Source organism: Perca fluviatilis, chromosome 17 (assembly GCF_010015445.1).
Source record: "Perca fluviatilis chromosome 17, GENO_Pfluv_1.0, whole genome shotgun sequence".
Classification (NCBI taxonomy): domain Eukaryota; kingdom Metazoa; phylum Chordata; class Actinopteri; order Perciformes; family Percidae; genus Perca; species Perca fluviatilis.
The window spans coordinates 22,565,251-22,591,123 of NC_053128.1; the positions used below are offsets into that span (position 1 = coordinate 22,565,251).

A 25,873-nucleotide genomic window follows, 5' to 3' on the forward strand; every position below is an offset into this window, starting at 1 on the left:
TTCTCTGAAAATGGGCTCATTGTGCAAATATGCAACATTTAAACAATGATGTCATGTTTAATGAAGGTGGCATCTGACTGTTTTGAAGGACTTCTTGGCATGCGCTAAAAGAAATTCACAAATGTGTTTTTCTTTGTGTTGTTAATGAAATGATGATTGGAATTGCGATAGATAATTATGCAATAACACAATTCTTAGTTTTCCTTGGCAACAAACGTGGCGTGGATGATGTCTAATTCTAATGTTCAAATGCAATGCATTGCTGATTTAAGTGCATTACATTGGTCTTTTACAGTTAATGTCACTGGTGGAATCCCACCATGTTGTCAAACAATCTTTAAAAAGAAAGATGTTAAATATAGTTGCATAAGAACATCTTTCAGTCACTGAGTTCAAAACTAACCAGAAAACACACATTACCCACGCTGAGTGGACATTTCCACAAAGGTTTATTCATAATTGGGTTTTGATTATCTTCATGTGCGTCTCTGTGAACTACACCGCATCGTTTAATAACTTCACTGAATACTCTGTGCTGTGCATCATTCAGAGGGGTGTAATCACACAGTACATACTGAATGTAACTGAGAAATGACTGCCACCTAGTGGAGTTAAAGGAGTACTGCATGACTGTGTGGGGCACAGTGTACTGTGGGCAGTGGTAGAATAAATATTTAAATCATATACCTGAGTAAAAGTAGCAGTACCACACTATAAAAATAATAATTAACAGTAAAATATAGTTCAAGTATCAAACGTAAAAGTATTCATGCAGAATGACCCCTTTGAGAGGGTCACTCGATTATGTATAAGATTATTATTGATACATTAACATGTAAGCAACATTTTAATATTGTAGATGCTCAGGTGAAGTCAATTTTAACTACTTACAATTTAATCAAGAATAGATTCATCGATAATTAGAAGCTCATTAGTTGCTGCCTGGTTAAATATTTAATGGATTGTTGTTTTAATTTAAAATGTTAAACTTTAATAATAGCTGTATATATATGGGCATCAAAAGAAAATACTCAAGTACCTCAAATTGTACTTAAGTACAATACTTGATTAAAGTCACTTAGCTACATTCTACTACACTCTTTCACACATCAATTCACATATTTCATACATCGGTGTTTTTTGGTCACATTTATTTATCACAGCTTATCAGTGGTTGAAGAAGTATTTAAATATTTTACTTAGGAAAAGTAGCAAAGGATACACCATTACAAGTCACATTCTTTAAGTGAAAATTTTACCAGCAAAATGTACTTAATGTAAAATTACTTATATAGTTAACAATGAAGTTATAAAACACCTAATTAAAACAATAAGAATCAATACTGATAATAAATTAACTTTAGAAGTTAGACCAGTGCTGATAAACAAGACTAAAGGTTTCTTGAGCTGCCTGTTTTGAATGTTATTTCATGTTCTTGTTATGTATGAAAATAAAAATGACATCACCTTGTTTCGGTCAAGCTCCTAGAGATCATGTCTGCAACTTCTCTTCGTAAAATAAAGGACAGAGTGAGATGTAAGTTATGAGTAAAAGGGACCAGGGTGAAGTTTATGACTTCAGAAAACGCTTTACTACATAAAAAAACAGCTGGAAGCCCAACGCTAAACCTCCTTCTCAATTCAGAGGCCAAACCTCAGTCTCTTCCAGCAATGACTTCATAGCCCTCAGTCTAATGTGGATAATGGCAAGAACTACAGTAATGTTACATTGTTTAAGCCTATTGGTGTTGTAAGATTTTACATTTTTAAAGTTATACATGCTTTTTTAAAGCATCTTTCAAAAGGTCAATAGTCATGAACAATTTAATTGGTAACACTACTACTACTACTTTACATCCCGTTTTTAGCATTTACAAACATTATATAGTTTATAACACACTATAATGTTGTGTACAGTGATTATGTACAGTAAAAGTTTGCTCATCTAAGTAAATATCCTGACTGACCTTAAGATGAGCTCTTTTGTAAAAGTTCTGAATCTTTAGCCTTGGAAGACTGCACACAAAAGCTGGAAGCAGCAGCTGGAAATGTTGCCTTTCTTTAGACTAAGTAATCATATTGTAGGATGTTACAGATTCATTAACCCTTTATTTCTCAGTATCGCTGAGTAAAGAACTTTATAATGTAAAATGACCCAGAAGTGTCTTTGAGAATGTCTCCCTCTGGTGGAGAACTATCAGTCAACTATGATCCACACAGCTATACATCTATTTTTTCACCTACTTGTATGTACATAATGTTTACCCATCTTTGTTCAGCTTTTTTGTCCTTGTTTTTACATTGAAACAACGAAAAAAATTTTTCCTTGTATGTTTATGTACACATGCTTAGCAACGCGGCAATGCAAGTATTCTTTTCCATCTTCTTCCAATTCTATTGTCAGTTGGTTCATTATTTAGCGTGTGGCTCCATTTCTAATACAATTTGAGTGAAATATAATGTCATAAAGTAAAGAGGTAAAAACTGCTTCCATGAGAGACTTGTTTAATGTGCTGTGAAGGAACCATATGTTTAAAAAAAAAAATATATAGAATAAAAAAACATGCATTTGCACAGTCTACTCATTTTGTTAAAAAATATTCACACAAACTTTTGTATATCATACAAAAATAAACATCTGATTCACAGGCATACAGTGCATTCTGTTTAAATAAAAGAAAGCAAACTACTACAATATTTACACCTGAGATTAAGTATTTAAACCCACTCTCTTTAAATATTCCAGTCAAAGTCTGTTCTCTCTCGTGCTGGTTTCCTCTTCCGGTTCCTCTTAGACCCTCCGCCTGTTCGAGCTGGAGGTTCCTTGTAGTCCTCACCTGAGCCTGTATCCAGATTGTCCTGGTTGTCCCACCAGCTGTCGGGGACCGAAGGAAAGTCCTCTCCTGGAGAGTGCATCGGTCGACCGTACACCTTGCTCTGCAGGTCAGCGATGTCGTTACGGATGTCTGCCATCAGGAGAAGCAGGAAATCAAAGGAGCCTGGAGGGCCCTGGGGGTCGAGAACGACAAAAACTAATTATTTTACAAATAATATATGTAAATACATTTATTATCTTACAAATTATTTGTGGACATATAATTAAGCTTACTCTCCTTTTTTCACGGAAAGATTACATTTCTCTATATTTATCCCAACAGAAATCCAGCTGATCAATGGGCTGTCTGTGACAGACCTACAGCTACTGAGCTTTTTCTTAGGATTTGTTAACGTTAGCACCATCAGTGTTTATCTAAGAGGATAATGCTTACTCTGTACTGGATACTATTTACTTTGAGTTTGACAGTATCATTAACTGTGTCGTTTAATTAATTTAATTAATTAAGTCCACAGTCGTCTTTTTTTCAGACATGCTTTCGTTTAACTGTATTGTTCTGGATAATGGTAACAAGTTATAATAGTGTGGCATCAATATAGATAGGCAGAATCTTACTGGTGGTCCGACAGGCCCAGGAGCTCCTCGATCCCCCTGGGGAAACAACAAAATATTTAGCTTACATGAATTACAGCGGGGGGAAAGAACCAGAAGAATTCATGTAATTCTAGTTAGTGAACTTCCTTTTAAAAGAGCTAGAGGAAGGGAGAGAAATCTGAGAGAGTAACCACAAATGCCTGAATAAGCAAGCATATCATTTTAATGAAACCTGTTTTGTGGATGATTAAAATCAGTTTAGATTTTATATTATTGCCTCAGCCAGTTAAAGGAATAGTTTGACATTCTGGGGAAAAAAGCTTATTCGCTTTCTTGCCTTAATTTACAACATCACTTTCATGTCTTGAGAGTTGTATCGATCTTCTTATATACGTTTTGGCAAGAAAGCAAATAAGTATATTTCCCGAAATGTAGAACTGTTCCTGAAACTGCATCCTGCGCATGTAAAAGACAAAAAAGTGTGGGCTGTTTGAAGCTCGACTGTGAAGTATAATGGCAGCCAGTTGACATACGGTAGCGCACACACACACACACACACACACACACACACACACACACACACACACACACACACACACACACACACACACACACACACACACACACACACACACACACACACACACACACACACACACACAGACACACATTGACCTGACCACGGTGGTTGTTAGCCGTGCTCTGGGTCACACTGGGGCTGTGAGTGTTTTGGCAGATGGTTTGGATTTGTTACTCAGAGAGACAGATTACCATCAACCTCCAATCTATCCACACAAACATCTCAGCTGTAGTGAAAGAATACCAAGGTACTATGTCAATAAAGCAGATGCACCTAAGTTGTTCCATACGTGATCCACAAGCTAAGCAAACAGTGATACTGGTATAACAAGACCACACTCTATTCAGCTTTGATACCTCGTACTTCTCTCAGACAGTGTGACATGGATGACTCGTCATTGTTGAATCATTATTGACCAAAATGACAATAATCCTGACTTTTGTTTCCAATAGGTTTTGCATTTATAGCTCATCTGTGTACCATTATTGTTGCCATGGTCTCAAATGATGTTCATATTTGCTTTGTCATCATTAATGACAATAATAAACTAACTGCTTTGAAGCACACTGCAGAAGTCGAAACGACATTATCTGCAAACAACAAAGATGGCATCATATTTTCCGAACCTCAGCTGCTCTTTGATTTTCTTTTCTAGGATTATTACAAAATGAGATGGAATGCACGAGCAAATCTGGTTAAATACAAAAAAATGCAAACAGAAATCTCAGTGTAACCAGAGTGGAATCTGCATTGTGTCTCCTTAATCTAAGACTTAACCATGTGCTGGAGCCTTTTTTCTTTAACACTTTGCCTTAGGCTTCACGGGGAGGCTATGCAGAAAAAAACATTCCAGTTATCCTTTTGAAAGTTGGTGACTACCTTTCGTCAGCTGATCCAAAGGCACCGTTAACCAAATCCATGTGATAATTCCAGACAACCGCACTAGCCCAGAGGTATCCAGAGCATTGACACTGGTGGTCAGGAGGAAGTTACCTGGTTGCCACTTGAATAGACTTGCTGTGGGCCTCAGCTTCTTGTGATTTGGGTCAATTCTTACTCCGGTTGCCGGAGAAACGTGTTTGCAGGTGAGAGGTTATATCACTCTAAACAAACAGTGATCCTCTGATATAATCTGTAATCTCAAATCCAAGTTTGTCCCCAAAATGCTCGGTCTTGGGTACAATCATTTGAACCTATACATGTCCACTCAGACACCAAATAACAATGCTCTGCTTGTGTTCATACGGAGAAGCTATTCCACCAAATCATGCACATTTTTAATAATTCAACATAACATCAAAATAGTGACTATTGCTGTTTGGCACACCAGTCTTCCTCTGTAAACTTGTAGCAACTCGCAGTGATCTATCACCCGCAGGAACAAACTGAGGATTTGTGAAAATCCTGGCACCTGGCTTGTGGTTTTCCCCTTGTATAAATTTGGCGAAGCTGAAAAACATTTTGGCTATTGAGAAATATTTTTGACAGACGAGATGACAGATGAGCCAAATGGATTTTGATGGTACTTTTGAACCTCCTGCAACTCTTATCTTTCTTTTGAGAGAGGCCGCGTTCAGTGAGCCAAGAGTCAAATTCTGCTGCCAACATGAATGACTCCTCTGCCTGTGGGGCAACATGCTGGACCCATTCTACAAAGTGCAACTAAAGATTCTTTTTTTTTTTTTTTACAGAAAAGTTATGTTACACAGATAGGACAAGATTGGGTGACAAAACAGCATCTGACCTCACCTTTAGGCCATCTTTCCCTGGTGCTCCTGGAGGCCCCTGTTAAATGAATAAAAAAAACAAATTGTATTTCAAATCTGTTTCAATCAAGTTTGCATGTTTATGTTAGTTTCCTTTCACACTCCAAAGACATACAACTGGATACTGTAAAATCCGTAAATGTTAATTTGCACGTGACAATCTATCAGATGGCGTTTCCTACCTTGCACCCAGACGTGTTAATGTTCTAAATCTTTTTAACTTCAAAACTGACATCTTCCTTGTGTTCCACCAACAACGATTATCTGGGGTTAACATTGTGCCTGCCTCTAGGTCATTTTTGATTGACTTCAGCTCAATAGTACAGAGTGCTTTGATCTCCTTCCTGGGATATTCATCATTAAAGAAGTGAAAAGACATTGTATATGGAGTAGGGCATATATTCAGATCAGTACCAAGCCTGTGAGTCACACACTATACCACGTTCATCATCTCTGAAACCCAACACAACACAACACAACACACAGAGTTTGGCCTCATGCAGCTCATGATATGACTAATTGCAAGTGTTGATGGTCTGATTCATCAATAAAGGATATTGCATAAATACTTAAGCTTTAAAAACTGGAAACATGTCTCTGTGGCCACATTCTTGATTCAGATCCCACACTTTTAACACTCACTTCACACTCGCAGGCAAGACCGAGCGCTGCACAAGAACACAGCATGCCAAAGAAAACAACTAAAACTGTAAATTGATTCTGCTTTCTTTGTTATTATTGCCGTTACAGTGTGTCATCCTTTTTCACCTTACAGAAGTGTAGGTTTCCTTAAGAGGGGGAGTGAAGTATTGTAGATACCTGGTTGCTCCCTACTTATGCTCTCTTTATTAAGACAAAATTACAGCTCTCCTGAGGCCTGTCTCATGATGCAGGATTACTAAATTACTTAGATAATTTTGGTGAAAAAATTAACAAAAAAAACATTGACGGAAGTTAAAAGAGCTTTTCATGGTTTTAATGCATTCAGTGCTGTCATCCAGATTAACTGAGTAATTCAGCTGTAACGTGTCAAATGGCAAAGGTGGATTTAAGAGACTGGTATCCAGGAATAACCCAGAGCAGTGGAGGTCCGTCAGAAGAGCACACACACCGTCCCATACTTGCTGATTCAATAGCCTATGTTGTTAGATCTAAGAAATGTGACAAATTAAATTGTATAAAAATACTGAGTAAATGTGTCTATTTTATCTGGGGTGAACCATTGTATGGCAGATTTGATTAAAACTAAATTATTTATAATAAAAAAAAGTATACATTAACTGACCACGGGTCCTCTGGGGCCCCGCTTGATGTGGGACAGGTCTGGTGTGGGTCCAATGGGTCCCATCAAGCCCCTATGACCAGGAGGCCCAGGGGGGCCCAACTGTCCTGCAAGTCCTGGAGGGCCCTCTGGTCCTGGATCTCCTAAAACAATCCAGACTGATATTATTGAACTAAAGATAAATGATCACAAAAAAAGGTCAGAGACAGAATATATGATTTTTGCAAAATATATTGAATGTTTTTTAGCAGTGGTAGTTGCTCTAGAGATGGCAATGTTGGTCGATCCAACTGACATTATATGTTATAAACTATTCCTCTAGTTCCACCAGGTACAAGTTTTCATTTATTTGGTGAAACATCTCAACATCTACTGGATACATTGGCACAAACTTTGGTACAGACATGGATGGTTCCCAGATTATGAATCCTAATAATCTCCTGACTTTTCCTCTACCTTAAGGTTGACAGTTGTGGTTCTAAGTGTATGGTATAACCAATGAATGGATTAATTACCATGATACATGAATTACCATTGATACAGATATTCATGTCACCCTAGTGATGACTTGTAATGTTTCATTGACCCCTATCACCAGGTCAATTTTTTTCTTGTCCAGTACTTTAGCTTATAACCAAATACCTGCACTACAAACTAATGACTTACCCATCAGCCTCAGTTGTACTTTGTGTTTAGTGCTAATTAGCAAATATTAGCATGCTTCCGCACTAAACTAAGATGGTGTACATGGTAAATGTTGTCCCTGTGAGCATGCTAGCATGCTGATTTAAGCATTTAACTTAAAGCACAGCTGTGCCTAAGTACAGGCTCCCAGAGCCGCTAGCATGGCCGTAGGCTCTTAGTCTTGCTTCAGACTATCGCTGCTGGATGCAGGCCAGTTTCCTCAAGCAGAGTCTGACACGGTTTTATTATCTTAAGAATCATGTGTTTACCTGGAGGACCAGGGAGACCTGGAGGCCCTGGTAGAAATATAGGCGACGTCAGGACTTTCTCACTGGTCATCTGCTCAGGGACGTCAGCACTGTTTGACAGCATGGCAAGCTTGAATAAAGATGCAGAAAATAATGACTGATTGAACAGGCTAATCAAAATGTCCACCACAAATAATTGAAGGAGTGATATATCAAATACAGAACATAGCCAACAAAAATACATATTCTTCCAAGGGTTGAAAGTCTTTTTTCCTTAATGTAGAAGTGATGTCAAACATCCAAATGCGTAACAATTATTTGGTTGTAATTCCTAAAATGGTTTAACATACAATGATACATAAAGTCATGTAGTGTCAAACAGGACAGGAAAATTACACACTGAAGAGGCCAACTTCAAGTTAAATTATGTAAAAAGTATATTCCCTGTCAAAGATGAAAGGTGATCCTCCATCTGCTACAAGCTGCAACCCAGACAGATGGAGGGCCAGGCAACCCCTCTGCATTATTCAGCAAGACCAGGAGAGTTTTCCTGCTCTGTATGCTAAGAGGCATCCTTGGGAGAAGTTATCTTTGATCTCTGTATAACATCATGTGGATCTGGCAATCCCAGAGGGAAACATGTGAAAGACCTCGCTATGCTGCAAAGGCCTACAAATCAGAATGCATGCGCATACACACACACACACACACACACACACACACACACACACACACACACACACACACACACACACAAACACACACACACACACACACACACACACACCGAGGTCGTGGTTCACCTGCTGATCAGTGAGGATTATGCAAGACTATATCCTGTGACAGTGTGATCCTACATCCATACTCTAACCTTCCCATGATGCATATGAGTAAATGATAAGATACTTTCTCATATACTGTAATAATATTCAGTATTTTCATTTTGTTTTCTTAATATATTAACATTAAGAAAAAAGGCGTCATATACTGTATAGCTGCATGAGCACCGAGACCACACAGCTGGAAGCGATATATAATGTGTTACAGCCGAGGGTGTTGAGTGCCACTGTTGACAGACTCATGCTCAGATTGTCTGTGATTACACACAGGGAAATGTAACCCCACTGTTGAGTTTCACACAAACAGCCTACCAATTCTCACTTATGGAAGAAATCAGTAAAGGAAGTTGTTTTAGACATTTCCTTTTTAGGAAATAAAGTGCTACAATAAATCTAAAGGAAGTTTTAAAAATCAGCCTGCTGTTGTTTCTGAAATACTGTCAGGTATGGACTCCTTGGAGATAAAGCGAGATCTTTAGGTAGTGATAAATAAAGGAGCAGTTCTGCAGATATTTACATTCAGCTGAATCAAGAAGGTGTGTTTAATGCCCACTGGGACCTTTTGCGGTCAACCACAGAATACTAGAAAAAGCTGCAGGATTCTGATTTAAGATAGAAATAGGGTAGTGTTACAGTTAAATTGAATAGATTCTATTTTGCATCTGTAAGATAGAAATGTGTGTTTTTTGTTGTTATTATTATGACTTTTACCTTCTGTTTAAGCTGAAGGACAGACATCCTGATCTGGTGGAAATCGTCACATGTGGCTGAGCAAGTTCCAGCATTCATCACGTTGTCAGACTTCTCAAAGAGATGCACTGCTGGGAATTGGGAGAATAAAAAAAATTCTGTCACAGAGGTTACGAATGTTTCTTTCAGGAAAATCGTCAGAAAAATGGAAAAAGACAATATCACCTTGTTTACTAAATATGTGAAAAAGTTAAGTAGGATTTTAGCAAGCATGTCTTAAATTGTTTTTACTAAAATTGTGTTAAAGCAATCCTATTAAAAGAAAATAAATTAAGTCACACAGTGGTAGTCTGGTGACAGTTTGATGGTTGTTGTAAACTGTGCGCGCTAACCAGGGGATGAGTGGCTTATACAGTGCAGGATAACTAACTATCATTTGTGAGACCCGAGTGTTGAGGATCACTTAAAATCCTTGACTTAGACAAGAAGGTGGTCTAGTAAATGTGTCAGAGTCGCGGGGCAGACTAGTGCTGAGCCTATGTCTGACTACTGGCTTTGCTGGAGGTAAAATAATACAATATAATTACATATTTCTATATTTGAACTATTTGACAAAAATATGGGTTACTTACTGTGGACATTTGTTTCTATGATTAAAGTTAAAGCAATAAACTTGCACAATCGTAAAAAGCACAGAGCTCCTGATTTGTCTCTGGCCTGTAGTAGCATGGGCTGTTCTCTACAAATGCATATGTTTTATGGAAGAGTGAAAGTGTCTGGACACTATTTTACCCACTACGTTATAAAGCAGAAGAACATAAACAGGATCATGACTATATGAACCATCATTTCTCACTCTCCAACTTCTCCTGAAATGTTATAGTAGGTAATGGAAGATAAACTCATGGGAGGAAGTAGCAAATCTGCAGCCCCTGACCGCTTCATTTGCAACTGAATATGGGGCAAAAAAATACTTTATTATCGTCTCAACTGCATCCAGCAAATCAAAAAAGACCAGGAGTCATGGGGGCAGCGGTATATTTGGGAGACAGAAATGTTCTGACATGCACAAGGAGCTGGGATGTGTAATGACTACCAGGTGTCTATGTTTGCCGTACCCCCAGCAACCCCCCTCCCCCATCTCTTTTTCTCTCACCAAATAATGTGTGATGAGCTCCACATCACAGTCAGATGTGCCCTTGAGTAAAGAGAAAATGTGTGAGTAAAAATACTACCCTCACCTCTCTCCCCTTTGGTGCATGTTTTCCCATCTTCTTCCAGGAAATAGCCTTTCTCACACTCACACCTGTAGCTCCCGAAAGAATTGACGCAGATCTGAGAGCACGTAGTCGTGTTTTTGTCTGCACATTCATTGATGTCTATATGTTGTAGTGACAGACAGATACAGAAGACAGACAACAAGCAAATTAAAGAAAGACAGAGTCAATTAACACACACACATATCCAGTGACATATTAAAATTACAGAAAAGCTATATTTTATACAATCTTACACTGTTACCACCATCTTGGCTCAAACTCGTAAAGTGTATTAACATCAACTGCAGCATTCAGCAAAATGATCTGATAACGTCAATATTCTACATATATGCCAAGCTCAGTTTTGAAATAGGGAATGAACCGAACCATCCAATCCAGAGATTGTGTGAAATAGTTAATAGACTTCTTGTACTAGGATTGCTATTAGATATTGCAGGTCATCTTCTAACTAACAGGCCAAGCTCCACTCCGGTGCCTTCTAACACATTTACTTGTTAAAAAAATTAGAATGTAAATCATATTCTTGTTTTTAAAGATAAGTTATATTCATGAGGTTGTTGTACAAGGTCTCACCTAGACAGTAGGGCTTCTCTCGGTTTCTGTGGCGCTCACGGTCATAGCGGTAGCCAGGGTAACAGGTGCACACCACTCGACCAAAATGGTCAGTACACTGTTGCTCACAGGGGGCGCCAGCACACACATCATAGTCTGTAGAAATGAATTAGGCATTTCATCAGTGTGAACACAAAAAAAACACACAAAAAAAACCCCCGGGGGATCTCATATCCATCTACAGTATGTGTCAGTTTATTTAAATGTTTTTTTTTTTTTTTTTAATTCTGTCATGGGTTATGAAACATTCAGTGAGGTTAAAATATAATAAAGTTAAGTGAAGTCTTTTTAAGGACCAACAACCATATGGAACATGATGGGAGAGAATTCCAAAGTGATCACAAATACACAAGACAGACATCCAAAACATTTCCCCTACCTTCAGGAATGCACTGGCCCAACACAAACTTGAAGCCCTTGCAACATTTCTTTCTGTAAAATATCAAATGGACATAAGAAGACAAATCCAAAATACTTTAACAAACACACAGTAGGTAACCATATTTCCATATGGTGTGCATAATGTTTGACATGTAACTTTAATAAGGAAATGCAGAATTTGTTGCGATCCAGTGATTCAGTCTGTTTTTCCAATTGTGTTCGTGGGAAACATCTTCATGAATCTTTCTCTCTCTCTCTCTCTCTCTCTGGGTTGACTGTGTGCCATTTCTTATTTCTCTTCAAAATGTCCCTTTTGAATCCCCTATTGTTGAGCAAATACTGAACTTTACTCTTCATCTATTATATCCCATCAATTTATTTCCTGCTCACTTACAGTACATACTTCTTTCTATCCAATTTGCTCCAGAATTTAATTATAATCCATACATCTGCACTACATCTGCACTATGTATTTATGTCATTTATTAGAGGCCATGATGAATGAATAGATAAATTACTATCTATCTATCCAACTATCCAAATAGTTAGAGAGTTATAGTTAATCAGAGAGAAAACAATTTGATGAAACAATGTGAAGCAACAAATTAATGAGCTTTTTCTTTAACATCTTCTCTGTTGCATCATGTTTCCCTCATCTGTGTTCAGTTTTTATAAATACCAACTCTATGATGAAATTTTATTGCAATATTTTATCAGAAGGAGTCATACCGTTATGAGGTAATCACACCTCGCTCACACTCTAAGGAAAAGTGTTACCAGGTGTTACTTTCAAACAGGAGGGGAAAACAAATCTAATTACACCATGAATTCATGGCAAATATAGTGCAATGACACTCACTCTAATAGCAGTACTGAAAAAACGATTACTCTGTAATGCTTTAAAGCTTTTATTTAGGAGCAGTTATGATGATTGGTCATTCCTATGGGCCTGTCTGATCATTTTACATAATGAAAGCTCTCCCCTCTCTGCTCACCAGCATTGAAAAACAATTGGTGTCATTTATTTAAACATTTATTTTACGTAACATGATTTATCTTCGCTCAACCACGTTCACTCTAGGAGAACAATACTATATGCTATGCTAGCAGCTCTGTGAGGCTGAATGCTAACGTCCGCACGCTAACAGGTTCACAGCGACAATGTTAACATGCTGATGGTCACCATGTTTACCATCTTAGTTGAGTGTGGTAGCATGCAAACACTTGCTAATTAGTGTTCAACACATCACCTGCCCACAAGTATTGGACAAAATAAACATTTGACCAGAGATTGATGAAAGGTTTAGGGATCACCAAAGTTATTGATTCATCCTGAAGGGAACATGAATGTATGTACCAATAGTCATGAAAATCCATCCAAAAGAAATTTCACTTAAATCCACAAATGTCAACTTCACGGTGCTTGAGAAAAGTCAGGAGCTCAACAAAGTTAGTGGGATTGACCATGAATCTCAACAAAATATCTCGGCAATCCAGCCAATAGTTGCTGAGATATTTCAGCCTGGACCAAAGTGGTGGACCGACTGACACACCTACATTGCCATCCCTAAAGCCATGCCGCTAATGTGGCTTAAAACTGTCTGAATTCCTGCTCCTCACACTACACCTTAGGAGACATAAAGAGATCCAACACAAGGACATTTTTGAGGGGAAAGTTGTGGAAGAGTAAGAAGAGAAAAATATGTTTTGTGAAGATTTTTCTGCTTGATTTCTGAGATCTCTCACTTAATGGCCCATTAGAGACTTGGAACAGAATAAGTGTATATGACAGGATTTCTTAATTTAAGTTTGTCATTATTACAGTATGATTTTCCATTTGCTACATCCAATATTATTCATGAATCAAATGACATGTCTAAAAAAATAAAAGGTCATGCTTTTTGCAATAACATCCTCACAGAAATATAATCCTGGTAAAAAAGTAAATCACTTACTGCACCACTGCAATCCCATGCGTCTACCTTCTATAGTCAAGTTCTTTTACTGTAATTTCCATGGGTACAGGATATACAGAGCAGCCAAGTACTTATTCACTCACACGACTTAATGGCTACCTAAAGAAGGACCATAAGAACCCCCTCACTGAGCTTGAGGCTCCCACTGAAGAACATTATCCTGCAACAATCTCATTTCAAATCTTTGATTAAAACACTAACCACTCAGGGGGCCCTCTATGAGGTGGAGGCAGGATACATATAGTGCGTTTGTGCATCTATATATACTGTGTGTGCAATTTTGTGCGCAAGTGTTAGTGTGTTTCATTGAGGGCATGTGCATGTTAATTGTGAACTTGCATTGTGTGATTCTACACATGAAGTATGGGGAATTGAAGGTTGTTCAGATATTGAATCTGAATGATCAAACGGATGTCCATTGGTGATTTAGACAATAAGTCACGTACTGACGGAGGCACAGATTCATGCACAGTGCACACACAATATACGTACAACTGTCATTGTATCTAATAACTGTACAGCCTCAAAGGGATGTGAGCATGGCTGTAGACTCAGTCTTGTTAATAAGTTCTTTAGTATGTTCGTTATTTATGTACTGTATGGCACTGCAGTTTGCTAAAGCTAGTCACTGAAACACCTTAAATTATTATTTTTTTAATAAATGTAGGGTATTTATTAAGTATGGAAGTACTATGTCTTATATTTTAGGCTAAGATAACTGCAGTAAAATGTACTAATGCATGCCGAACTGGAAAGTTGTTTCTGTCTGTCTTTCAATTTGTGTAAGTGAATTACATCTCAGCATATGCTGCGGTGTTTGTGGGTGGGAGACTGCTGATCTAAGGATGGTTTCCTGTGTGACCCAATATTTCATGTCACAATAACATCCCCATGAGGACAGAAGGCACTTATAGCAAATAACCAGCTTATCAAAATAACCAGGGTTAGTTGAACAATCATGAGAAAACAAACATCTATGTCCGTCTCCAGAAGATCCTGAGAGAGGCGACAACATCCCACGGAAACTAAGTTCATATCTGTGTTGAAGTTCATTTTGTACTGAACTGTATCTTTATTAAATTATCATTCAGGGAAATGCTTATTAGCCCTATAACATTCTACCTTATTGTACTTTCTCTCATTATATTATTAAATAAACAAATCTGAAATCTGAGTGATATTTGGTTACTTGCAGATTAAAGCACTTTTAAAGCACTTTAAAAACAAAATTACAGTATTATCTGGCATTTTGCACTTAGACAAATTGTTTTAAATTTAAAATTATTGATTTCTTATGTTGTCCCTTTGATAACCTTTTGTTTTGACACCAAAACAGGCAGACCAGGAGAAGTAGACATGCAAAACCGAGATAATAATGATACGACCTGTCTACAAGTTAAAACAACATGCATAGTAAAGACTCTGGGTGATGGATACTAAGATGAAGGTCAATGCACTAAAGCAATAAAATAAGCTCAAACCAACTACATGATTTATTGTCTCGGGGTGGAAAATCAGTCAGGTCTTTGATATGATGGGTCTCAGAAATAAACTGCTGATACATGGAAATACTATTCACATCACAAACCTGATACCAGTATAACATGTTAGCGCTGACATTTGTTTTAAATTTGGGTTTAAGTGTTATTGTCTAGTTAGAAGAACATTCAAATGCAGTATGACTGCAGTCACACTATTGCCTACATTAGAGATATTTTTTGTCAAATGACATGTTGTGGCAATGGTTAAGTCTGCAATAAGTGCTTGCAGTTCCAACACAGCTTTCTTAGAATGGTAAGTGACAAAACATTTTAAATTTGAATGTTTTCCTACGATGGAGGGCCAACTGAACTCTTTACAAAATGAACTATTTTTGTAAATGCAGTATGTATGAAGAGTGTGAATGAACTCCAGCCTCTGCTACAGCACACAAATGCTTTAATGAAAAAGGATATCATTATTTCCAAACATCTTTGTTTATATTCTAACAACTGTCTGAGTCAAAATCTGGTATTAATTGAAGGCTATTTAACATTCCACCTCAGCTTCTGTCACTGTGTTTGAACAGCAGAAACAGCTCAGATCTAAATCACTCTCCACAGTGACACACTAGGGGACAGTCAATGAGCAGGATATGAACGTGCGTTTGTCATTTCAGCATTTAATAGAATAACTCCTATTCAAAAGATTAAGCATGGGTAATTAGAGGTGAAGCGCTTCGTAATATTCAGTTCACAAAACAAGACCACAGAGCCTTAGCACCTTTCATAACAACAGCTAAGAATACAATGCTGTGCAAGCTTGTTAGTTGCTCACATGCAAATCAGCAAACAAATTCGAAACATTTCATTCGTATTAATGAGTGAGAACAAGGAGGAAAGATATCCCAAATGCATTCATGACACTTTTCCACAAGAATATCAATGAGTTTCCCGAGTCACATGCATCAATACCAGCTTGTTGACTGACATTTAACTTCAGATGTGCTAGACTGTGAGTCCTGCACTTGTTCAAATTTGAGCACATCACAGACAATCTGATTGTTTTGCCACCTGTTCCTTTTTTTCCCCCCTTTCTTCCTAAAAAGGTTATTTAATTTTGCAAGTGATCCATATCATTTTACAGCCCCCCTCTGAAATCTAGACATAGATTAGTCTGACCTCAGTTACCCGGGGTGAACCATAAGCACTCTAATTACCTTATAAACAGTGGACCTCCCCTGAACCAACATGGTGGAACGGCCTGGCCTGGCTTTGTCTTTTAATGAAACACACTAATTCACACCGACACACGAGTTAAAGTGGAAGCCACTATAGCATGAGCAAAAACTGCACACGGATGATGCATACAGTACATGCACCTTCACGAGAGGCCCTCTTCATCACGTCCCAGCATGGTCTTCTCTGTAACAAGCATAACAATTACAAAACTAAAGGGTATCACACACACACACAACACACACAGCTGTGAGACAACACATGCAGTCTGCTCAGTGGAGGCTTATTTGTCTAGCAATGATATACAAAAGCATGTCTGCATTCCACTCAAGAGAAAATGTTTGTTGAAGTAGAAAGGACACAACTTCCACACTCAAGCTGATTAGCCTGTTCATACTGAATGGTGTGGATTGAGACACATAAAAGACATGCTCATCAATTAATAATAGTCTAATTAACAATAATTTAGATTATATAATGATCACCATTTTTGGAAACAAAAATGTTGCAGCTTATGTAAGGATTTGCTGCTTTTATCGGTTTTGTATAATTGTAAATTAATATCTCTGAGTTTTGGTCGGACAACACAAGTAATCTGAAGCCGTCACTTTGGGCTCTGGAAAGTTGTGATGGACACGTTTCATTATTTTTGGACAGTTTATAGACTTCATGATCCATTTAGTTGCATTCCTAATTAAACTTAGCATAAAAAGTAAGGAAATTTGTGTTTGGTAGATTATTTCTCTGTGGTAGCAATGCTTTTTGGCAATAAATCTTATACCGTTGGAAAGCCTGGTTAGTTCCTGTTTAGAACATGCATTTGTGGGATGAGCAGCAGCGCTGAGTATGTGAGTTGCACCCATGAAAAATTTGCCAAATCTTCTCTGCCAATGCCAAACAGCTTATTCTGCCATTGACTCGTTTGGCGTTTGGTGGTTTGGATGATTGAAGTTTGAAGAAACAAGACATATTGGCAATTGAACAATTTATTCATTTCACAAACAGGAGCCTCAGTAGCGTGTGGAACAACCATACACAGCCACAACAGCCTGGCACCTCCTCCTCATGCTGGTCACCAGCCTGGTCACACACTGCTGTGGGATGGCATCCCATTCATCAACCAGCATTTGTCGCCAACGTGGTTGTGTTGGTCACTCTGGCACGAACAGCACGCCCAAGCTGATCCCACAAGTGTTCAATGGGGTTGAGGTCAGGACCGCTGGCAGGCCATTCCATCCTCTCCACTCCCACATTCTGGAGGTAGTCTCTGATAAACCCTGCCCTGTGGGGGTGAGCGTTGTCAACTTGGAGGATAGAGTTCAGTCCCAGACTGTAGAGATATGGGATTGTCACTGGTTGGAGAATTTCATCTCTATCTCTCTCTGCATTGAGATTGCCTCCAATGATGACAAGCCTTGTTATTCCAGTGAGGGAGATGCTGCCCCACACTATCACACTGCAGAGAAGATTTGGCAAATTTTTCATGGGCGCAACCCACATACTCAGTACTGCTGCTCATCCCACAAATGCAAGTTCCTTACAAATGGGGCACCATTTGAAAGGGAACTAAACAGGCTTTCCAACGGTATAAGAATTATTGCCAAAAAGCATTGTTACCACAGAGTAATAATCTACCAAACACAAATTTCCTTACTTTTTGTGCTAAGTTTATTTTAGTTGCCCACATACTGTAGACTTTTGTTGTAGAAGTGTCCCTTAGATTGTAGATTAGTTGCAAGGTGCCAAGGGGCAGTGCACAGTAGCACAATGAGCAAGCAGGCTTCAAGCTGAATGAAGCTCAGCGTAAATTCTTAAAGGAAGACTTCATTCACTTTTCCATCACTCATAATGATAAGCTGTTTCACGGTACGTCACTTGTCAGTAGTAATCAGAACAGCTGTGTTGTTGTTGTTAGTTAAACCAATCAGGGTCGACCATTTGTCGACGAGCCTATCACAGCTTGATACCCTGCTTTAAATCTGCTCTCTCTTCCACGGTTGGCAGTTGTCGTTTCAGGAAATAGAGTGCGTCCCGCCTCCTCCCCTTCTGCCACCGGTGGTCACGCCCTCGGACCTGGGTTGCATCTCGGCTTGGCTGTTGATGGTCCCTCTATTTATTCTCCACCACCAGTGTCTGGACTCCATCAGGGGATTTGTTTGGGGTCCTTAAACCCTTTAGGATATTTGGGTTCGATGGAGTCCAATCTCCAGAGACTAGTACATTTACGAATTATCAACTTCCCCAAGAGATCTGACTCCACATTATTTGCATACTTATAAACTACACTCTACACTTTAGTCTATCCTTGGGAGTCCTCTACAGCTCAGACTTTTTCCCTCTCTTCTTCTCTCCCTTAGCATCACTATTTGGCCTTGTTATCACATTCCACATTAGTGATTGCTAAGCTCCTGATAATCAACTCTTCTTTCTCACTCTCACCTTGAATTTTCGTTGCATCATTGTCAGGAATAATTGCCTCTGCCTATCAAGAAGCTGAACTTTTTTTCCAGGAAAATCTTACCGTCTACAAGATGTCATTATTGTCAAGACCATGGCGGCTCACTGACTCCTGTTTACCCTGCCAAGCATTTGGTATGAGTCTTAGTCAACTAACTCTTGTGCAAAACCTGCAACCAAGACACAACCCATTCAGTTAGTTTGCACAAACCATTTGTTAAATCAGATGTTACCTCATCAACAATAAATCAATCTTCCGTCTCTTGGACTGCAGCAGTTCCCTCCAGCTTCTTCAGCTCATCAAGATGTAGACTATATAGTAATCCACAACACAATTCTTCATCATTTCATGTATTCTGCAGATATACTGCCTTTTTAGTATTCTGTACTGTAGTCACGATGGACTCTGCATATCATGACTTGTATGTACTACTACTTAAACTCCATAAATAACAAAGAGGATAGGATATTTAATGCTGTGTGTTATTAACAACCATATATTTATAGAAGTTTAAGTTCTGTCATTTTCATGTAAACCCATTCGGTTATGCTTTGGAACACTTGCACACACCACACACCACACACCACACACGACTCCCTCTCTGCAGTTTCAGGGTCACCACAGTTTAATATAAACAAATGAACAAAAAGGTACACTGCACTTTGTTAGGCCTCTTGGTTTGGACGTTTGTTCTGGAGATTCACATTATGTCATTAAGAAATAAAACTCCAGCCGGTTAAACTGTGTCCTATTTCTGTAAGCACACACTGGTCGTCATGACAAACAGGACATAAAGTTAAGCAACACAATAGCAATTCCAGAACTAGACAAAATACAGCATATTAAGAGGGACAGTTTCTTCTGCTGGTACTGCAGCCAAAAAAACAACCCCCAAGGGCAGCAAGTTTATAGGTACACATAAAAAAAGTATAGATAGTATGTCTTCAGAATGTCTGGATACCTTTGTGTTTTCCTAACCTCCAAACTGAAAAAAACTTCACTCTTGGAAAGATAATCTATTCTGCTAAAAATACTACACTCGGAAAAGCAAGGAATCAGACTTGATTGTTGCCATAATTGTCTCTATAAAGGCACACTTTAAGTCATGATTCCTAATGCACTAACATTCCTCTTTCAAATGGGTTGCTGTTAGAACAGCTATGCTGTATCATGTCTAATTATTGTCAGTAATTATAATGTAATTACAGGCGATTGTTTGGAGATGCCATAAAAGGTAAACGATGTTGGAGAAATATGTTTTTCCACAAGCTGATATCTGTCTGTTGGAGGCAAGCCATTACAGACAACAGTTGTAGCATTATAAGCCCAAAGCACTTAGCAGTATAACTCAGTGTGATGACTTAAGGGACATTTCATAGACTGAGGGGTCCAACAACCCAGCTGCAAAATAAAACTATTTAGTTGGCCTTTTAAATGACAAATATCCTATTAAAATAAAATCCCCTCTCTTTCCATTTAAAAAAAATGTTTCTATCTATATCTAGGGTGAGTGCATATTTATGTCTGCCCAGAGAAATAATGGCGCCCCATTTGATCACTAGCATGGTACATTAACATAACCTATTGGTTAATGACTGTTTGACCTCGTCCGTGACAGTCACACAGCTTTGGTACAAGTCCCTTGGTAAGGCCCCATATTTAAAACAAACAAGCAGTCTGGTTAGAAAATTGTGCATGCCTCGCTCAATTAAATGTCACTAATTCAAATCTCTGCTTTTAAGTCTTGCCCTTTTGTTTTCACTGTCTCTCTTGTGACACAATGGTAATGGGAAGGCTTTGTAAATGTGAAAAAACAAAGTAGGAAAATATGCTGTCAAAGCATGTAGAAACACAATAAAGATACAAGTTGAATGAAACTGTTGCTGCTAGTTATAGAAAAATCTGTTATTGTGGTTACTGTTGTCTATCAAAAGAATAATTTAACATTTTGAGAAATAAACCTTTTGCAGAACGTTCAATGGGAAGATTGTATCCACTCGAATATCTGTATGTTCAATATGAAGCTACAAACAGCAGCCGGTTAGCTTAGCTTAGCATTAAGATTGCAAAACAGGGGGAAACAACTTGTCTGGCTCTGTTCAACGATAATAAAATCAGTCTACCAGCAACTCTAAAACTTACTAATTAACATGTTATATTTCATTTATTTAGTGTAAAAGCAATCACCTGCTCCAGCTTCATATTCATCATATCCTTAAGAGTGGTATCGATCTCATCATAGGCAATAAGCCAAATAAGTGTATTTACCAAAATGCAGAACTATTCCTTTAAAACAACTGTATGCACACTACAGAAAAAATACATATTATCTGTTCTGTTCTGCCAACAAGACTCTCACAGTGCCTGCATGTAACCAGCTTGGCTTGGGTGTGAGCTTCACCACAGAGAGCCCACATTAACATCCCAAATCAAAAACAGTAAACAAGTGTCCCTGCCTGCCTGCCTGACCAATATGCAGCCATATAGGGAACAAATTAAAAAGGGTCACTAGAAATAAGGACCTCTCCCCATATTAGCTCTACAATCCATCTGCTGTTAGCAGCTACTTTGGCCATGTACAGCACTCCCGCTGTGCTGGCATCTGCAACATAATCCAACAAAACCGGCAGTTTTTCAATGAGACTCACTGCAGCAAAGCACTTCAGCTTTGCTCAGCTTTGGCAGACAGCTGGAGCCTAAATACTACCAGTCAGCTATAACAGAGGCAGCCCAGGCCTCTGCCTCCCTTTGTTGGATTTCCTCAGTGGTGTTCCAGGCTCAAACAAAATCACATTTGACACTGACCACATGTTTTAAAATGTTTAGTGTAATCCATAATGAAATCGGTCTGCTTTTATGTCACATTTTTAGTTGAGAAACTCAAACTTTGATTTATATAAACTTTCACTTAACAATCTAAGGACAAGTGCAGAGGTGTGTGTGATGTCTCAGGTACTGACACTTCAGGAAATGATACAGAGCACGGCTGTCTGTGGACTGTTACAGTAAACCGTCATCAGCCCTTCCATGTGTTTTTAACTCAAACCATTCTACTGGACACAAGCCAGATATTACCAGTTCCCCTCAAAAACTGAGGTTACTGTGAAAGCGTGCAACCTCCACAACCAGGGAAAAGACAATCATTATTAATAATTTTATTAATCTGTTATCTTTTAACAAATGTAACAGCTCATTACATTAACAGAGGGAAAAGGCTGCTAAAAAATAAGCACTGCAATATCAGAATCAGAATCAGCTTTATTGGCCAGGTTTGCGTAGACAAACAAAGAATTTGACTCCGGCTAATCTTTGCTCTCAAAGTACAAAACTCACTTAACCTATAAAGAATAAAAAACAGAAATGACAGTAAGTAAGTTAGTAAGTTAAGTATACGGTATAACACTGCACTAAAATTTACAAATTTACAAAAATATACAGTAGCAATTGAAGAGAGGGAAGGAATGGTGTAACATCAGTATAGTCCGAGAGTTAAGATTTACATATAAATATAGTGCAAGGTAGTTCGGTGCAATGGTTATATATTAATAACAACATTGTAATTGTAAGATTGAAATATACATGAAGTAGATGAGCAGAACAGTGTTTATGGACTTTGTTCAGTGTAAGGGTGGGGGCTATTTCTGAGTGTTCAACAGAGTGATTGCTTGGGGAAAGAAACTGTCTTTGTGTCGGCTAGTTTTGGCGAACAGTACCCTGTATCGCCTACCAGAGGGAAAGAGGTTGAACAGTTTGTGACCAGGATGTGAGGGGTCTGCAGAGATTTTTGCTGGCCTTTTTCTGACCCTGGACCGGTACAGGTACTGGATGGAGGGAAGGTCAGCTCCAATGATCCTCTCTGCAGCCCTAATTGTCTGTTGCAGTCTGGCCCTGTCCTGATTGGTGGCTGACCCAAACCAGACAGTGATGGAGGTGCAGATGACAGACTGGATGATGGGTGAGTAGAAAGTGGTCAGAAGCTGTTTAGGCAGATTAAACTTCCTTAGCTGTCGCAGGAAGTATAACCTCTGCTGGGCCTTTTTCTGGACAGGGTCAATGTGGGGAGACCATATCAGGTCCTGTGAGATGGTTGATCCCAGGAAAATTCCATTTTTTTTTTTTGTGTGTGCTGTGTGTGTGTGTGTGTGTGTGTGTGTGTGTGTGTGTGTGTGTGTGTGTGTGTGTGTGTGTGTGTGTGTGTGTGTGTGTGTGTGTGTGTGTGTGTGTGTGTGTGTGTGTGGTGCTGCTGCCTGTCAATCAGGAAGCTGATGATACACTGACAGGTGGGGGCAAGCACTGAGAACTGGGTGAGCTTCTGATGTAGTTGTGAGTTCAGGGAAGATGGTGTTGAACGCTGAGCTGAAGTACAAACAGGATCCTGGCATACGTCCCTGGGGAGTCGAGGTGGTGCAGGATGTATTGCAGTCCCATATTGACAGCATCATTCGCCGACCTGTTTGCCCTGTAGGCAAACTGCAGGGAGTACAGCAGGGGTCCTTTTATGTCTTCAGGTGGCTCAACACCAGTCTTTCAAATGATTCCATGACCACAGACATCAGGGGGACAGGCCTGTAGTCATTTAATCCTGTGATGGAGGGTTTTTTGGGGACTGGGATGATGGAGCGTTTGAAGCAGGAGGGCACTTCACACAGCATATGAATAGCCATACTATGGAAATGGTGCAAAATGGGTTTTAAGAAAACTGGTTCCTAAAGAACTGGCCACCTGAAAGTCAACAGTAGCTTATAAGAGATTTACTGCCATTAAAAAAGAATGAAGAAATGTTTAATTCCAATATAGAAATGGAAGGTTCACTCCAACAATATTTGTAAAGACTTCGATGTAAAAAGCAGATGCTCTTTTTTTTCTCAGCTTAGACCAGCTTAGACAGCTTAGTAGTTGGAGTTGGTTTACTGTCTCACAACCCTCCTGATTATTTAACTAGAAATATATAAAGTACAATTTAAAAAAGAGCTCTCAATCAAGAAATAAATCTACAATCCATTTAAGCACATAGCAATGGGGCTTCAAGCCGGTACGTGAGACAGAAATCACAGTTAATTTACAGAGGAAATTGAAACGACGCAACAGCATTGGGAGCATCAAATGAAGTGTTATAAAGCTACAAGAGGTGACTGGTGCCTCTTTGTGTTCAGAAGACTGGATGTATTGAATTTTGATATCTACGGCTTATGTGTTCTGTTTTTTTCATGTGTGTTTGACCAGTAAATCTAGCTTCTACATCCCTGTTTTTAGCTATGCTGTCAGTACACTTTGGTCTAGACTGAAATATCTAACAACTATAGAATGGATCGCCATGCAATTTTGTACAGACATTTGTGGTCTTCACAGAATGAATCACAGACTTTGGTGATGCTCTGACTTTTTCTTTGCCACCATGAGGTTGACATTTGTGGATTTAAGTGAAATGTCATAAGCTACTGGAAGGATTGCCATGAAAATTTATATGTGGGATATCTGATATAAGCCTCGCCCTGTACACTAAACCAAGAGAATTGTGAGAAAAGTGCTCATATCATGCTTTTTGGCTTTTTCCCTTTCCTTTATTGTATGTATGTATGTATGTATGTATGTATGTATGTATGTATGTATGTATGTATGTATGTATGTATGTATGTATGTATGTATGTATATATATATATTTGTGTATATATTTGTGTATATATATATATATATATATATATATATATATATATATATATATATATATATCTCTTTTTGTGCATGTAATAGGTTTACAAAGTCAAAAAGCCCAAAGTCCACCCCAAAGGGATTTACCATCTCCAACAGAAAACATTGTTCACAAACTGCTCCAAACAGCTCTGTTGTAGTCCAGCCTTTACTTCCGTGACGAACGTGCGTCACATTGTAACGCGTTATAATGCTCGCCTAGCTGCTAGCGTGGCATGCCCTCATACTCTGCTTCTGACTGAGTAGTAGAACTTACCTAGCTACTGCACATGTGCGACTCCCAACAAAGATGGAACAGAAGTAAGATGCCTCGCTCTGTAGCTAAAACAGAGAGCTCAACACACAGGGTGAAAAGAGGAGCTGCAGCAATGTGCAGTACAACAAAAATATGGTGTTTTTTGAAAATTAAACCACATAAACCTATTCTGATATAACCTCTAAATACAATTATGAACCTGAAAATGAGCACTTTAACAAACTTAAAAAAAAACTTGTTTAAAAAAAAAATGTAGTGTTACCAATTGAAGTAATTATTTTAAGTTGTTTAACAATTATTTTTTCAGTGTAGTTGTGTCATGGCTGGAGACTATTATGTCTTCATGTGAGGTAGTTACTGTATTATAGTTCTCCTTTTATCTGTTTCATATGTTTTCATGACATGCAGTGTGTAAGGTAACTGAGATGTGAGGTATGTGACATATGTTAGCCCACTTGAGGCTTTGTGGTTTTTATGTTATTTTAAAACTTGCATGTAGTGAAATTTGATATTCTGTCCAGGGGCCGCACACAGAAATTAGCCAGCATTGACCAACTTGGATTATGATTTAAAATAACACTTATTAATGTGCATGTTCCTCTAACAATGAAACCTATCAGGCCTTCGAATAGAGAGAAGAGGACAAGGTGAGAAGATGAATGTAGTATTTGAAAACAGCATGTGGTAGCTCTATAACTGTATAACATGGTCTTGGCAGGTGGACAAACGCACTGATGGTGGTGGTAGTGGTGAATATCATTACATTAAAATACAACTGACTCACAAATATTGAAATTCAGCAGCATACAAGCCAAATTCTCAATGGAGGGAGCAACATCTGTGCTGCCAAAAGCCACCAAACATGAAGCCCCTTTTCCAAAAATGTGATATTAACATTGAATGCTGCAGCTGTTTACAATTTAACCTGACTAGACTGGCGTGCGGCAGTATGTTCACTGGTGCAG

The 25,873-nt window shown here is 38.6% G+C and overlaps 1 protein-coding gene across 2 annotated transcripts in view; it reads right to left on the reverse strand.

Moving 5' to 3' along the window:
• Positions 1-1,174: 1,174 nt before the first annotated feature.
• ccbe1 (collagen and calcium binding EGF domains 1) overlaps positions 1,175-25,873 on the reverse strand; it is a 34,658-nt gene continuing 9,959 nt past the window's right edge. Inside the window, exons 3-11 of one of the 2 annotated variants that reach the window (XM_039780042.1) lie at positions 11,791-11,843; positions 11,373-11,507; positions 10,761-10,898; positions 9,541-9,647; positions 8,012-8,120; positions 7,062-7,201; positions 5,760-5,795; positions 3,452-3,487; positions 1,175-3,009 (exon numbers count right to left, since the gene is read on the reverse strand). In XM_039780042.1, the coding sequence (XP_039635976.1) occupies positions 2,734-3,009; positions 3,452-3,487; positions 5,760-5,795; positions 7,062-7,201; positions 8,012-8,120; positions 9,541-9,647; positions 10,761-10,898; positions 11,373-11,507; positions 11,791-11,843 (1,030 nt within the window). In that variant the 3' untranslated portion in view covers positions 1,175-2,733. Of the gene's footprint in view, positions 3,010-3,451; positions 3,488-5,759; positions 5,796-7,061; positions 7,202-8,011; positions 8,121-9,540; positions 9,651-10,760; positions 10,899-11,372; positions 11,508-11,790; positions 11,844-25,873 lie in introns of both variants that reach the window. The other variant, XM_039780041.1, reaches the window with a different exon arrangement.